General features: G+C 49.5%; 1 protein-coding gene across 20 annotated transcripts in view; it reads left to right on the top strand.

Annotated features, from left to right (window-relative positions):
• LOC130267707 (uncharacterized) overlaps nt 1-17,060 on the top strand; it is a 382,496-nt gene that overhangs the window by 316,028 nt on the left and 49,408 nt on the right. For 8 of the 20 annotated variants that reach the window (XR_008843253.1, XR_008843252.1, XR_008843250.1 and 5 more), the window contains one exon: nt 4,987-5,350. The exons of 11 other annotated variants lie outside the window; for them this stretch is intronic. Coding sequence is in view for 3 of the 9 variants with exons in the window: in XM_056517809.1 (XP_056373784.1) it covers nt 4,987-5,028 (42 nt within the window). In the remaining 6 variants the exon portion in view is untranslated. Of the gene's footprint in view, nt 1-4,986; nt 5,351-11,833; nt 12,075-17,060 lie in introns of those variants that run through there. One more of the 20 variants, XM_056517807.1, reaches the window with a different exon arrangement.

The raw sequence follows: 17,060 nt of genomic DNA, 5'->3' as shown, positions 1-17,060 counted from the left end.
GTCTTCTATATTTCTTATATATATATATATATATATATATATATATATACCTTATTGTGTGAATTTTGATTCTGAGATATGGCAGTTTTTACAACTGTTCACCCCTGTCTCTTTGAGACAACTTCTTGTTCTTTCAAACAATTTCTTATTATTTTCTTAAATTCTTAATTTCTTAATTTCTTACTGTTTACACTATCTTCCGCTTATTCTTATTGACCGGGTTCGGAATTCCTCCTTTTCCCCTAACCCTATTCCTATTCCCGCTGTATTCATACTCACTGTTTAAGTTCTTGCAAGCGCCGTTTTAATTTACCACAGAAGCGCCTTCTTCTGTCTTGTTCCCGCGCGCGCCGTGCTTCGCGGGCTTGCTGACATCAGAGGGGCGCGGCCTAGTGACGCGCTCCCTGCGACACGCCTCTGAGACCCGGCGCACCCTATCACAGCGCTCTCGGCCGTAGTCCCGCGATACTACGGCTGAGGGTTCTGCTTGCTGTTCCCTCCTCCTCTCACCATCGCCAGTGTTGCAGCGAGCGGTGAGAGGAGCAACAGCTTGGACTTAGTGCGGTCTCTATAAGCAGGTATTCTGTTTGTTATCCGGTTTTACCCTCTATAATCGGGGTGTGAGTTAACTTACAGCCCTTTATAGCAGTGGTCTTTTTCTGGTGGACCTTATAAATAGAATAACTTACTTGTCTTATCAAATTGTATTATGGCTAATGATAACGCCATTCCATTGTCTGGCCTCACTGGACTGACTAGTGAGGTTGTGGAACTGGATGCCTCCCACCTCATGTCCACAGTCCAGATCCAGGACATGATCAACAAGTCCATACAAGCGGCTTTAGCTGCTAATGCACGCACTGATATACTCCTACCGTCCTTTTCTGGAGATGCCCCCGCTAGGGGTAAGGTGTCTCACAAACGTAAGCACTTGAATGTGCAATCCGACTCCCCGGCAGGGGAAGTTTATAATGTGCCCCAGGCAGGACCCGACTCGGTCTGCCGCACCTCCCTGACCTCTCTCGACCCTTGGGCCCCAAGGAGACAATGCTGAGGCCACAGACTCCGATTTTGATGGTGATGAGGATGCGGGGTTCACGGCGGACCACCATGACACCAGCACTGAGGTGCCAAATTAAGCCATCTTAGACTCTCAGGGTCAACCATTGTTCAACCCTGACGAGATTACGCACCCACGCTCAGGTGATTGGGCGCCATTACCTCATGTAGCGCAATACATGGAGGATTGGACTAGGCGGTCTTTAGACCGAGTGAATCGCAATAAATTGCGAGCTCAATGCCCCAGGCCATATATAGCCAGAAAAGTTGCGGTCACCCCAGAAATAGACCCGGTGCTCCTAAAATATTTAACGCGGTCTGGTAAATACTCAAAGAAAGGAATTGAGAGGTCATTTAAGGCGATCCAAGACCGCATCTTAGATGTTCTGGGTCCGCTTACAAAGATCTTAAATCTGTCGGAGCAGGCGGCCTCGTCGGCCCAACCGGTTGACCTATCGCAACTTAGGGGATGGGCCCAACGTGCTGTTTGCATGCTGGGCAACGCGAACACGACGTGTTCAGTGGAGCGCCGTCGCTCAATCCTAATGAAGCTGGAACCCCAGCTGAGCCATTTAGCGGAGAATGAACCAAGCCCCTCCGCTGAAGGTCTCCTTTTTGGGGAGGACCTTATTAAAAACATCAATAAATTTGTGAGCCTTTTCTCCAGCCTGGATAAGGCGCAAACTTCATTGAAAAAGACCGGCCAACCGACCAATGTTTTTGGCAAGACCGGTAGAGGCAGAGGGCGATCTGCCGGCCGCACTAACCAATATAGGCCCTACACAAGACCGCCAAACCAGCAGTTCACTCCTGCTCAGCAACAATATGCCCTACCCATGGCCCAAACGGCACCTTTTTTCCCCCCTCGAGGACGACCCTGGAGGGGACGCGGAGGTCGCGGATTCCCTAGATCTCGGACACCGACCGGTGAGTACATTCCCACTTTCAATTCCACACACATTAGTGGGGGGCAGGCTGACGTATTTTTCCCACGTCTGGTCCACGATTACGGCAGACGTGTGGATCCTCAATACGGTAACCGGATATCGGATAGAGTTCCAATCTCTTCCCGAACTGAATGTTGTACCTCATCCCATTCAGTTCTCTACTCAAAACATGGAGCTCATAGACAACGAGCTCCAAGAGCTTTTGTTCAAAGGAGCGGTGCTGAAGGTAGACCCCCTATCACCTGGGTTTGTCAGCAACATCTTCTTAGTGAAGAAGAAAGATGGCGGCTATCACCCAGTGATCAACCTGAGGGACCTCAACCAACACGTGGTTTACCGCCATTTCAAAATGGAGGGAATCCATCTATTACGCGATCTTCTCTGGCCAGGGGACTGGCTAGTGAAAATCGACCTGAAGGACGCGTATCTTACCGTCCCCATACACCACACCTACCAACATTTCCTAAGGTTTCTGTGGAGGGACCAAATGTGGCAGTTCACCTGCGTTCCGTTCGGATTGTCCTCAGCCCCTTGGTGTTTCACCAAACTGCTCAAACCAGTGATGGCTGTTCTTCGGAGCAGAGGAGTATGCCTTATCATCTATCTGGACAACCTACTTATTATGGCACGTTCCAGAACGCAAGCCTGGCTGCTCAGCCAGTGGGCAATTTCGTTGATAGAGGAACTTGGTTTCCTCATCAATCGCAAAAAATCGGTGCTGATACCCTCGCAAGAGATGGAATTCCTGGGTTTCCTAGTGGATACCAAGAGAGCCATCCTGCCGTTACCAAAATCCAAGTTGGCCCTGATCCGCAAAGAAATCAGGGCAACGTTACGCAAGGGTCGAGTATCCTTGCGTATGATTGCTCGCATAGTCGGCCTGTTGTTGACCTCTATTCAGGCAATTTTTCTGGCCCCACTCCACTATCGAGGCCTGCAAAGACTCAAGGCCCTCCATCTACGCCAGGGGCTCAGATATGCGGACAAGGTTCCCCTCTGTCCGGAGTCGGTAGAGGAGCTGTTTTGGTGGCATCATCACGCCGTCGAATGGAACGGCAGAACAATTTTCAACTCCTGCCCGGACGTTATTATAGAGTCCGATGCGAGTCGCCAAGGTTGGGGTGCTCGTTGCGGGCAAGACACTACCGGAGGGAAATGGTCTGTAGAGGAATCTCTCCTCCATATCAATGCTTTAGAACTTCTGGCGGCATTCTTTGCTATCAGGAGTTTTCTCCCTCACCAACAAGTGTGTGCTTTTGCGTATGGACAAAGTGGCAGCGGTTCAGTATGTCAACCGCCTTGGGGGCACGAGGTCCAAGGTGCGTCCAAGTTTTGGCAATTTTGTCTGTCCCGGAATATCATTCCAGTGGCGGAATATCTCCCCGGGATATCCAATACTGTGGCGGATTGGAATTCGCGCTACCTGACGGATTCCAGTGACTGGTCGCTGGACCGTTCGATTTTTCTGGCATTACGAGACCTTTGGGGTCCATCACATACGGACCTTTTTGCCTCTCGTCTCAACCGGCAATTACCCCGCTTTTACAGCTGGAGGCCGGACCCGGAAGCGTCAGCAGTAGACGCGTTCCATCAGATTTGGTCACGGGGGACGCACTATGCGTTTCCTCCGTTCAATATGATTACCAGAACCCTTCTCCAAGTAGCGAGTCAGAGGGCGACGGTGGTGCTGATCACCCCTTGGTGGCCAACGCAACCGTGGTTTCCCCTACTGCTGGGGATGGCGATCGATTATCCACGATTGATTCCCCACTCACCTCAACTTCTCTCAAACCCGATCAAGGGTTTTCATCCTCTAATACTGGACGGCAATCTTCCACTCCTAGCGTGGTTGGTTTCGGGGTCTCGGACGCCGGTAACGATCTTTCACAATCGGCTAGAGACCTTCTCGCCTTGGCCTGGGCCCCAGGGACTAGATCGGCATATCGATCTGCCTGGGCCCTGTGGGTTCGTTGATGTGATCAACGGCAAATTGATGCCGTTCAAGCACCTGTTTCAGTCGTAGTGAACTATTTAGCGGACTCTTTTGAGTCTGGAAAGTCTTATAGTTCGCTGAACGTCTATCGGTCTGCCATATCGGTACATCATTGCCCGGTGGACGCGTTACCTGTAGGTAAACATCCTCTGGTATGTAGGCTTTTACGGGGAGTAAAAGTTAAACGTCCTCCTCGTCCTAGATACCAGTCGACTTGGGACGTCTCCCGTGTGCTAGAACTTTTTTCCGCTTGGGAGAACAATGATGTCCTTTCCTTGAAACACTTATCTATTAAACTTACGACCCTTTTATGCTTGGTATCCATAAAAAGGGTATCGGACGTAAAAGCGTTGGATGTATCCAGGCAACAATTTTCGCCTGATGGGGTATGGTTCTCTGTGGTCCGCAGAACTAAGACGAGACTTCAAACAGTCTTCTATCCCTTTTTTCCCGACCACCCGCGCCTTTGTGTGGTGCGATGTCTGCAACGGTATGAGGAGCGGACTGCAATATTGCGGTCTGTTGCTCATAATCAATTATTAGTATCCTATGTCAAGCCTCATCTTCCGGTAACCTCGGCTACTTTAGCCAGGTGGGTGAGGGCGGCCATGGATATGGCTGGAATTGACGTTTCTCTTTTTGGTGCCCACTCTTCTAGAGGGGCTATGGCCACTAAGGTGGTCACGTCAGGGGGTTCGCTCTCGGACCTTTTATTAGCTGCTGATTGGTCGTCTGAGACGACCTTTAGGCAGTTCTATTTTCGGCCACAGGAACACGTTTCTGTGTCTGTCCTATGAACGTGTATGTTCGCATGTTTCCTGATTAATCTTGTTTAGCTTTAAACTTGCAAGATATGAGCCTCCTGTCTGATATATAAATCGGGATTTTCCTAGCTAATGTGACTGAAAATATAAGTTATATGAAGACAGGAGGCGAGTATCTTCCCTCCCTTCCCAACCCTGTTACGATGTGTTTTTTTCGTTTCAGGATATTGAAGAGCTGATCCTGCATCTACGCAGCAGAGTATGAGGAGTCCCTGAGTGGCAGCTGTTCTGTTTTGTTCCAGTTGAAACACAGTTGCTGGGGGCCCAGTTGGCCCTGACGTCCAGTTCCGGAGATGGAATTCGTTTGCCGTCGGAGTGTATCCGGGGTATCAAGATGCCATGCGCTGTTCCGAAGTTCGCACGAAAGAAAGAGGAAGAGGAGGTCCAGCCAGCCCCTTATATAGGGTCTCCGACCCAGGGGAGGGGAGTCCAGGGGCTGCTGGGAGTTGTAGTTTTAATGAAATTTTTTCTAATGTTAATGAAATGAATTCTCTGTAATTTTCTGCTATGGGCATTAAAAAGAAAGGTTTAATGCAAGATACTCGCCTCCTGTCTTCATATAACTTAGATTTTCCGTCACGGTAGCTAGGAAAATCCTGATTTATATCCTGTACTATACTCCAGAGCTGTACTCACTATTCTGCTGGTGGGATCATACATTACATTACTTATCCTGTACTGATCCTTAGTTATATCCTTTATTATACTCCAGAGCTGTACTCACTATTCTGCTGGTGAGGTCACTGTGTACATACATTACATTACTTATCCTGTACTGATCCTGAGTTATATCATGTATTATACCCCAGAGCTGTACTCATTATTCTGCTGGTGAGGTCACTGTGTACATACATTACATTACTTATCCTGTACTGATCCTGAGTTATATCCTGTATTATTGTCACGATTCGGCTGGCAGGAGGTGGATCCTCTGTGCCAGAGAGGGATTGGCGTGGACCGTGCTAGTGGACCGGTTCTAAGCTACTACTGGTATTCACCAGAGCCCGCCGCAAAGCGGGATGGTCTTGCAGCGGCGGTAGTAACCAGGTCGTATCCACTAGCAACGGCTCAACCTCTCTGACTGCTGAAGATAGGCGCGGTACAAGGGAGTAGACAAGAGCAAGGTCGGACGTAGCAGAAGGTCGGGGCAGGCAGCAAGGATCGTAGTCAGGGGCAACGGCAGGAGGTCTGGAACACAGGCTAGGAACACACTAGGAAACGCTTTCACTGGCACAATGGCAACAAGATCCGGCGAGGGAGTGCAGGGGAAGTGAGGTATACATAGGGAGTGCACAGGTGAACACACTAATTAGACCAACTGCGCCAATCAGTGGCGCAGTGGCCCTTTAAATCGCAGAGACCCGGCGCGCGCGCGCCCTAGGGAGCGGGGCCGCGCGCGCCGGGACATGACCGACGGAGAGCGAGTCAGGTACGGGAGCCGGGGTGCGCATCGCGAGCGGGCGCCACCCGCATCGCGAATCGCATCCCGGCTGGGGGCGGTATCGCAGCGCACCCGGTCAGTAGATCTGACCGGGGCGCTGCAGTAGCAAGGATGTTGCGAGCGCTCCGGGGAGGAGCGGGGACCCGGAGCGCTCGGCGTAACAGTACCCCCCCCCTTGGGTCTCCCCCTCTTCTTGGAGCCTGAGAACCTGAGGACCAGACTTTTGTCTAGGATGTTGTCCTCAGGTTCCCAGGATCTCTCTTCAGGACCACAGCCCTCCCAATCAACCCAAAAATTTTTTTTCCCTCTGACCGTCTTGGAGGCCAGTATCTCCTTCACGGAGAAGATGTCAGAAGAACCGGAAACAGGAGTGGGAGAAACAAGTTTGGGAGAGAAACGGTTGATGATGAGTGGTTTAAGGAGAGAGACATGAAAGGCATTGGGAATACGAAGAGAAGGAGGAAGAAGAAGTTTGTAAGAGACAGGGTTAATTTGGCACAAGATTTTGAAAGGACCAAGATAGCGTGGTCCCAGTTTGTAACTGGGGACACGGAAGCGGACATATTTAGCGGAGAGCCATACCTTGTCTCCGGGAGCAAAAATGGGGGAAGCTCTTCTTTTCTTATCGGCAAACTTTTTCATGCGAGATGAAGCCTGTAAAAGAGAATTTTGGGTCTCTTTCCATATGGTGGAAAGATCACGAGTCACTTCATCCACAGCGGGCAAACCAGAGGGCAAGGGAGTAGGGAGGGGGGGAAGAGGGTGACGGCCGTACACCACGAAAAATGGGGATTTAGCAGAAGATTCAGAGACTCTGAAGTTGTACGAGAATTCGGCCCATGGTAGAAGATCTGCCCAGTCATCCTGGCGGGAGGAAACAAAATGCCGTAAATAGTCACCCAGGACCTGGTTAATTCTTTCTACTTGCCCATTGGATTGAGGATGATAAGCCGAAGAGAAGTTTAATTTAATCTTGAGTTGTTTACAGAGAGCCCTCCAGAATTTTGACACGAATTGGACGCCTCTATCCGAGACGATCTGCGTGGGCAAACCGTGAAGACGAAAAATGTGTACAAAAAATTGTTTTGCCAACTGAGGCGCTGAAGGAAGACCAGGAAGAGGAATAAAATGTGCCATCTTGGAAAATCGATCAACGACCACCCAAACAACAGTGTTGCCACGGGATGGGGGTAAGTCTGTAATAAAGTCCATACCAATCAGAGACCAAGGCTGTTCGGGGACAGGCAGAGGATGAAGGAGACCAGCAGGCTTCTGGCGAGGAGTCTTATCCCGGGCACAGACAATACAGGCCCGCACAAAATCAACAACATCCGTCTCCAGAGTCGGCCACCAATAGAAACGAGAGATGAGTTGCAAGGACTTTTTGATGCCCGCATGGCCTGCGAGGTGGGAGGAGTGACCCCATTTGAGAATCCCGAGACGTTGGCGTGGAGAAACGAAGGTCTTCCCTGGAGGAGTTTGCCTGATGGAGACTGGAGAAGTGGAGATCAGACAGTCAGGAGGAATGATGTGTTGCGGAGAGAGCTCTACTTCCGAGGCATCCGAGGAACGAGAGAGAGCATCGGCCCTAATGTTCTTGTCGGCAGGGCGAAAATGAATTTCAAAGTTAAAACGGGCAAAGAACAACGACCACCTGGCCTGGCGAGGATTCAGCCGTTGGGCAGACTGGAGATAGGAGAGATTCTTGTGATCGGTGTAAATGATAACTGGAAATTTTGATCCCTCCAGCAGATGCCTCCATTCCTCAAGTGCCAATTTAATGGCCAGTAGTTCTCGATCCCCGATGGAGTAGTTCCTCTCCGCCGGAGAGAAGGTCCTAGAAAAAAAAACACAAGTAACAGCATGCCCGGAAGAATTTTTTTGTAGAAGGACAGCTCCAGCTCCCACAGAGGAGGCATCAACCTCCAATAGGAAGGGTTTAGATGAGTCAGGTCTGGAGAGCACGGGAGCAGAAGAAAAGGCAGACTTGAGCCGTTTAAATGCGTCTTCCGCTTGGGGAGACCAGGACTTAGGATTGGCATTCTTCTTGGTTAAAGCCACGATAGGAGCCACAATAGTGGAAAAATGTGGAATTGTCTGTAATAATTGGCGAACCCCAAAAAACGTTGGATAGCACGGAGTCCGGAGGGGCGTGGCCAATCTAAGACGGCAGAGAGTTTATCTGGGTCCATTTGAAGTCCCTGGCTAGAGACCAAGTATCCTAGGAAAGGAAGAGATTGACATTCAAACAGACATTTCTCCATTTTGGCATAAAGTTGATTGTCTCGAAGTCTCTGAAGAACCATGCGGACATGCTGGCGATGTTCTTCTAAATTGGCAGAAAAAATCAGAATATCGTCCAGATACACAACAACACAGGAATATAAGAGATCACGAAAAATTTCATTAACAAAGTCTTGGAAGACGGCAGGGGCGTTGCACAGGCCAAAGGGCATGACTAGATACTCAAAGTGTCCATCTCTGGTGTTAAATGCAGTTTTCCATTCGTCCCCCTCCCTGATGCGGATGAGATTATAAGCACCTCTTAAGTCCAGTTTGGTAAAGATGTGGGCACCTTGAAGGCGATCAAAGAGTTCTGAGATAAGAGGTAGGGGGTAGCGGTTCTTTACCGTGATTTTATTAAGTCCGCGGTAATCAATGCAAGGATGTAGGGAGCCATCTTTTTTGGACACAAAGAAAAATCCAGCTCCGGCAGGAGAGGAGGATTTGCGGATAAACCCCTTTTTTAAATTTTCCTGGATGTATTCAGACATAGCAAGAGTCTCTGGGGCGGACAGAGGATAAATTCTGCCCCGGGGTGGAGTAGTGCCCGGGAGGAGGTCAATAGGACAGTCATAAGGCCTGTGAGGAGGTAAAGTCTCAGCTTGTTTTTTGCAAAATACGTCAGCATAGTCCATATAAGCCTTAGGGAGACCGGTTACAGGGGGACCCACAGGGTCACGGCAGGGAGTACTGGGAACCGGTTTAAGACAGTCCTTGAAACAAGAAGTACCCCAGCTCTTGATCTCTCCTGTGGACCAATCAAGGGTTGGGGAATGGCGTTGAAGCCACGGTAGTCCAAGGAGAATTTCGGAAGTGCAATTGGAAAGGACCAAAAACTCAATTTTTTCGTGATGAGGTCCGATGCACATTAGGAGGGGCTCCGTGCGGTAACGCACGGTACAGTCCAATCTTTCATTGTTAACACAATTGATGTAGAGGGGTCTGGCGAGACTGATCACCGGGATGTTGAACCTGTTGATGAGAGAGGCCAAAATAAAATTTCCTGCAGATCCGGAATCCAAGAAGGCCATAGTAGAGAAGGAGAAGGTAGAGGCAGATATCCGCACAGGCACAGTAAGGCGTGGAGAAGCAGAGTTGACATCAAGAACTGTCTCACCCTTGTGCGGAGTCAGCGTACGTCTTTCCAGGCGGGGAGGACGGATAGGACAATCCTTCAGGAAGTGTTCGGTACCGGCACAGTACAGGCAAAGATTCTCCATGCGGCGTCGTGTCCTCTCTTGAGGTGTCAAGCGAGACCGGTCAACTTGCATAGCCTCCACGGCGGGAGGCACAGGAACGGATTGCAGAGGACCAGAGGAGAGAGGAGCCGGGGAGAAAAAACGCCTCGTGCGAACAAAGTCCATATCCTGGCGGAGCTCCTGACGCCTTTCGGAAAAACGCATGTCAATGCGAGTGGCTAGATGAATGAGTTCATGCAGGTTAGCAGGAATTTCTCGTGCGGCCAGAACATCTTTAATGTTGCTGGATAGGGCTTTTTTAAAGGTCGCGCAGAGGGCCTCATTATTCCAGGATAATTCGGAAGCAAGAGTACGAAATTGGATGGCGTACTCGCCAACGGAAGAATTACCCTGGACCAGGTTCAGCAGGGCAGTCTCAGCAGAAGAGGCTCGGGCAGGTTCCTCAAAGACACTTCGAATTTCCGAGAAGAAGGAGTGTACAGAGGCAGTGACGGGGTCATTGCGGTCCCAGAGCGGTGTGGCCCATGACAGAGCTTTCCCAGACAGAAGGCTGACTACGAAAGCCACCTTAGACCTTTCAGTAGGAAACTGGTCCGACATCATCTCCAAGTGCAGGGAACATTGCGAAAGAAAGCCACGGCAAAACTTAGAGTCCCCATCAAATTTATCCGGCAAGGATAGTCGTAGGCCGGAAGCGGCCACTCGCTGCGGAGGAGGTGCAGGAGCTGGCGGAGGAGATGATTGCTGAAGCTGTGGTAGTAGCTGTTGTAGCATCACGGTCAGTTGAGACAGCTGGTGGCCTTGTTGCGCTATCTGTTGCGACTGCTGGGCGACCACCGTGGTGAGGTCGGCGACAACTGGCAGTGGAACTTCAGCGGGATCCATGGCCGGATCTACTGTCACGATTCAGCTGGCAGGAGGTGGATCCTCTGTGCCAGAGAGGGATTGGCGTGGACCGTGCTAGTGGACCGGTTCTAAGCTTCTACTGGTATTCACCAGAGCCCGCCGCAAAGCGGGATGGTCTTGCAGCGGCGGTAGTAACCAGGTCGTATCCACTAGCAACGGCTCAACCTCTCTGACTGCTGAAGATAGGCGCGGTACAAGGGAGTAGACAAGAGCAAGGTCGGACGTAGCAGAAGGTCGGGGCAGGCAGCAAGGATCGTAGTCAGGGGCAACGGCAGGAGGTCTGGAACACAGGCTAGGAACACACTAGGAAACGCTTTCACTGGCACAATGGCAACAAGATCCGGCGAGGGAGTGCAGGGGAAGTGAGGTATACATAGGGAGTGCACAGGTGAACACACTAATTAGACCAACTGCGCCAATCAGTGGCGCAGTGGCCCTTTAAATCGCAGAGACCCGGCGCGCTCGCGCCCTAGGGAGCGGGGCCGCGCGCGCCGGGACATGACCGACGGAGAGCGAGTCAGGTACGGGAGCCGGGGTGCGCATCGCGAGCGGGCGCCACCCGCATCGCGAATCGCATCCCGGCTGGGGGCGGTATCGCAGCGCACCCGGTCAGTAGATCTGACCGGGGCGCTGCAGTAGCGAGGATGTTGCGAGCGCTCCGGGGAGGAGCGGGGACCCGGAGCACTCGGCGTAACAATTATACTGCAGAGCTGTACTCACTATTCTGCTGGTGAGGTCACTGTGTACATACATTACATTACTTATCCTGTACTGATCCTGAGTTATATCCTGTATTATACTGCAGAGCTGTACTCACTATTCTGCTGGTGAGGTCACTGTGTACATACATTACATTACTTATCCTGTACTGATCCTGAGTTATATCCTGTATTATACTCCAGAGCTGTACTCACTATTCTGCTGGTGAGGTTACTGTGTACATACATTACATTACTTATCCTGTACTGATCCTGAGTTATATCCTGTATTATACTCCAGAGCTGCACTCACTATTCTGCTGGTGAGGTCACTGTGTACATGCATTACATTACTTTTTTGGGGGTCTCTGTATAGTACTGTAAATGTGGGGGTGGCCTTTACTTATCGCTATCTGTGTTGTATGTAATTCGGTGGCTAGTGAGCGGTGGTTCACTGTGCGGTCACTTCTTTTATTATTATAGGTGTGGCTGCAGGAAATTTTAGACTTCAGCGCGATTAATCCTAATAAGAAGAATAATAATAAGATCCTCTGGATCCCGGCAGCGTTACAGGAATAATCTTCTGTATCAGGGAATGTACTGACTCAAGAGCTCCCCCTGGAGGGACGCAATCACACGTCTCATGTACTGTCACTTCTTTTTGCTGTTTTATACTTTTTTCTGCTTAAATCTGCTTAATATGTTGCTATTTTTAATTGTCAGGCTGCGTTTCTTTATTATTGTTTTTTTCTTTGCACTAATAAAAATACCTAAAAGTGAATTGGGTTTGCCGCAATGCCAGACACGACCACATTGATTTCTTTTGGCTCTGTGTCAGGTAGAGCATGCTCCGTACATATGGCTACCTGGCGCGCACCTGCAAAATTGCACCCGCAGTGTATTTCTATTTTTCGCCTGAAACTGTTGTTTTTATTTAAATTTTTTTACTTTGCTTTGGCTTCATCACTTTTCTTGTCTTGCGCTTACAGGGGACCGGATGGTCAGCTGATTGTATCACTTGCGTAAAAAATAATCTTTGCGCAAATGTACTCCGCCGACCGTCTGGAGTAGGAATGCGTGTAAGCTATTTCAGGAGCTTCCCGTCATTTGCGCAAATTTATGAAGTGACCCGCGCCACATGATGAATTTAATGTGCGGTAACTGGGAAAAAGCACACGTAAAAAAATAAATCTTTCGCTAATGATTAAATAGTTGCGCCAGAGCAGACAACAACAAAAAATTGCGCAGAATCACGTGATAACTTTGGCGTGAGTCAAAGTGCAAAAACACGAACACAATTGGGGTAATTGATCATTTTGCGAATTCTTTTTGCGAAATGCGAAACCTATGGGGTTTTGCTAGTTGCTGCGCAAAATTTAATTACGCCACTTCATACATTTGCGCAAGTAATGGAAAGTCCCTGGAGAGCAGCGAAAAAGCGTCCACCTGAGTACATTTGAATACAGAATTCATCACTTTTTTGCGCAAGTGATAAATTCTGTATGCCTCTGCTAACCCCCCCCCTTAATGTGTCTAACGTGGAAAAACCAGCGCAGTCAAAGTAAAAAAATAGCGTTAATTGACGTGCTAATTTCGGCACGAATCTATGTGCAAAATCAAAACACCCTGCTGCGTAATTTTGCGTAATTTTCCCAGTTTCTTCTCAGAATTTATTACGTGTCGCACACGCCCCTTCATAAATGCGTGCGCCAGCAATTAACCCCAAGGGCGTCTGCTATTCCCGCCCCCTGGAATCGCACAGCAAGAAAAATGACAAAGCCAGTGCGGTCTGCTTAAAAATAGAGCAAAATTAGTCAAACGACCATGAGGGGGGGGGGGGGGAATCAATTGACCAGCGCGCACCCGCGCGCTGGTCAATTAATTCCCCCCCCATGGTCGTTTGGAAAGTTTCGGAACTTAGACTGTACTCTGTGCTGCAGATCGTGTAATTCGGGGGTCTCCAAACTGGATCTCCAGTGGTGGCAAAACTACAACTCCCAGCATGCCTGGATAGCCGTTGGCACAGTGCGCGGGCAGGTGTGCGCCGGTCAATGTTTTCCCCCCATGGTCGTTTGGAAAGTTGCAGAACTTAGACTGTACTCTGTGCTGCAGATCGTGTAATTCGGGGGTCTCCAAACTGGATCTCCAGCGGTGGCAAAACTACAACTCCCAGCATGTCTGGATAGCCGTTGGCACAGTGCGCGGGCAGGTGCGCGCTGGTCAATTAATTCCACCCCCCCCATGGTTGTTTGGAAAGTTTCGGAACTTGGACTGTACTCTGTGCTGCAGATCGTGTAAATCGGGGGTCTCCAAACTGGATCTCCAGCGGTGGCAAAACTACAACTCCCAGCATGCCTGGACAGCCGTTGGCACAGTGCGCGGGCAGGTGCGCGCCAGTCAATGTTTTCCCCCATGGTCGTTTGGAAAGTTGCAGAACTTAGACTGTACTCTGTGCTGCAGATCCTGTAAATCAGTGGTCGACAAACTGTGGACCTCCAGCGGTGGCAAAACTACAACTCCTAGCATGCCGGCATGCTGGGAGTAGTAGTTTTGCCACCGCTGAAGGTCCGGAGTTGAGAAAACCCTGCTATAAATCCTCTACACAGGCCCCCCCACCCTCCCATTCACCGGGCCGGTGGTCTCCCTACTATCAGTTTACCATGTTCTCCAGTCGGAGGTCTCGGTGGTACAATGCCGCTCTGTGAGGGGATATTTGCGCAGCCATATATCCCTCTGTCTTGTGGTTTCCGCCGCTCTGTTGCTGCTTGTAATACGACGTATTTTACTTTGGTGTAATATAAATGGCTTTGCTAATGGAGGAGCGAGAACGCGGGATATAGACGAAGCCCCAGCACAGCTTTGGGTGGTGCATCAAAAAACTATAGGGGTACAGAGATTGGAGTGGACTCAGGGATTAAAGTTCCATATAAGAGCAGTGTATTGTGCATCATATGCAGGGCCGGCTCTGCCTATAGGCAAAATAGGCTGCTGTCTAGAGCGCCCTCTTGATGGGGGCACCGCCAATAATAATGACAATGTTACCCAGCATCCAAAGCACCGACCCATCCAACAAAACCCCACAACGCCAGTAGTAAGGTGATTACATGAAGAGGAGGTTTGTTACAGTGTGTCACCCCAGTAGTAAGTAGATTACATGAGGAGGGGATTTGTTACAGTGTGTCACCCCAGTAGTAAGGTGATTACATGAGGAGGAGTTTTGTTACAGTGTGTCACCCCAGTAGTAAGGAGATTACATGAGGAGGGGATTTGTTACAGTGTGTCACCCCAGTAGTAAGGTGATTACATGAGGAGGAGCTTTGTTACAGTGTGTCACCCCAGTAGTAAGGAGATTACATGAGGAGGAGGTTTGTTACAGTGTGTCACCCCAGTAGTAAGGAGATTACATGAGGAGGAGGTTTGTTACAGTGTGTCACCCCAGTAGTAAGATTACATGAGGAGGAGGTCTGTCACCCCAGTGTGTCACCGCAGTAGTAAGGAGATTACATGAGAAGGAGGTTTGTTACAGTGTGTCACCCAGTAGTAAGGAGAGTACATGAGAAGGAGGTTTGTTACAGTGTGTCACCCCATTAGTAAGGAGATTACATGAGGAGGAGGTTTGTTACAGTGTGTCACCCCAGTAGTAAGGAGATTACATGAGGAGGAGGTTTGTTGCAGTGTGTCACCTCAGTAGTAAGGAAATTACATGAGGAGGAGGTTTGTTACAGTGTGTCACTCCAGTAGTAAGGAAATTACAGGTGCAGGTTTGTTACAGTGTGTCACCCCAGTAGTAATATTACATGAGGAGGAGGTTTGTTACAGTGTGTCACCACAGTAGTAAGATTACATGAGGAGGAGGTTTGTTACAGTGTGTCACCCCAATAGTAAAAAGATTACATGAGGAGGAGGTTTGTTACAGTGTGTCACCCCGGGAGTAAGGAGATTACATGAGGAGGAGGTTTGTTACAGTGTGTCACCCCAGTAGTAAGGAGATTACATGAAGAGGGGGTTTGTTACAGTGTGTCACCAAAGGTAATGAGATTATACGAGGAGGGGGTTTGTTACAGTGTGTCACCCCAATAGTAAGGAGATTACATGAAGAGGGGGGTTGTTACAGTGTGTCACCCCAATAGTAAGGAGATTACATGAGGAGGGGATTTGTTACCATGTGCCACCCCAGTAGTAAGGAGATTACATAAGGAGGGGAATTGTTACAGTGTGTCACCCCAGTAGTAAGGAGATTACATGAGGAGGAGGTTTGTTACAGTGTGTCACCCCAGTAGTAAGGAGATTACATGAGGAGGGGGTTTGTTACAGTGTGCCATCCCAGTAGTAAAGAAGTTTGTTACAGTGTGTCACCCCAGTAGTAAAGAGATTACATGAGGAGGAGGTTTGTTACAGTGTGTCACCCCAGTAGTAAAGAGATTACATGAGGAGGAGGTTTGTTACAGTGTGTCACCACAGTAGTAAGGAAATTACAGGAGAAGAAGGTTTGTTACAGTGTGTCACCCCAGTAGTAAGGAGAATACATGAGGAGGGGATTTGTTACAGTGTGTCACCCCAGTAGTAAGGAGATTACACGAGGAGGAGGTTTGTTACAGTGTATCACCCCAGTAGTAAGGTAATTACATGTGGGGGAGGTTTTTTACAGTGTATCACCCCAGTAGTAAGGTAATTACATGAGGAGAAGGTTTGTTACAGTGTGTCACCCCAGTAGTAAGGAGATTACATGAGGAGGAGGTTTGTTACAGTGTATCACCCTAGTAGTAAGGAGATTACATGAGGAGGAGGTTTGTTACAGTGCATCACCCCAGTAGTAAGGTTGGGCGTATCAAAGGGTGGAGCCAATGGGCAGGGTCAATGGGCAGCAAAATTAGCTATTCGCCTAGGGTGGCAAAAATCCTTGCACCAAGCCTGATGATATGACTATTGGGGGGACCTAGTGTAGATTCAGCATCAGGACACCTCATTGCGAGTTGGACTTCGTGATAATAACCTTGGATTCACCATGTTGGATCTTCTGTGGTACCCCAGCCCAAGTGTCTCGTTTAGGTCTCGTTCACATATGGTCTGTAGCACAATGGACACCTATAAATCCTGTTGACTTCAATGGGGTCATAGCTGTAGCTATACTGTGACCTTCTCAGTGACTTTTGTCTCCAGGCATCCTACAATGCTTTGACTTTGGGTACTTGCCCCAGGCAATATTGATTCATCACAGTGGCATTGCTATGGGGGGGTAGTGACGCGCTCTGGATGACACCCTCTGGTGGTGTGAAACCCTGACTGACCCAGGTGCATCCCAGCACATCCATGCCCATAGAAATGAATATTCACACTTACATACATCCTCTCCCGACCCTGCTGACCCCGGAGCCAGTGGTGCAACAAGGCAATTGTCCTGCCCCCCACCCAAGATTCCCCCATCAGTATTAAGGACTCTTTTGGGGCTCTGCTGCCCCGAGTTAACTTTAAAAATGCAGGGGCCGCTGGGAGTTAGCGCTTAAGTCCTGTGCGTGCGCCCATAGGAGCGGAGGAGCGAAGCATCGAAGAGGAGGACGCGCATGGTAACTGCCAACCTAATATGGGGGAACTATACAGCCAACCTAATGTGGGGGAACTATGCTGCCAACCTAATGTGGGGGAACTATGCTGCCAACCTAATGTGGGGGAACTATACTGCACAGCTATTGTGGGGTAAACTATACTGCCA

The sequence above is a fragment of the Hyla sarda genome, chromosome 4 (genome assembly GCF_029499605.1).
Source record: "Hyla sarda isolate aHylSar1 chromosome 4, aHylSar1.hap1, whole genome shotgun sequence".
NCBI lineage: Eukaryota > Metazoa > Chordata > Amphibia > Anura > Hylidae > Hyla > Hyla sarda.
This window is presented reverse-complemented; position numbering and strand designations above follow the sequence as displayed.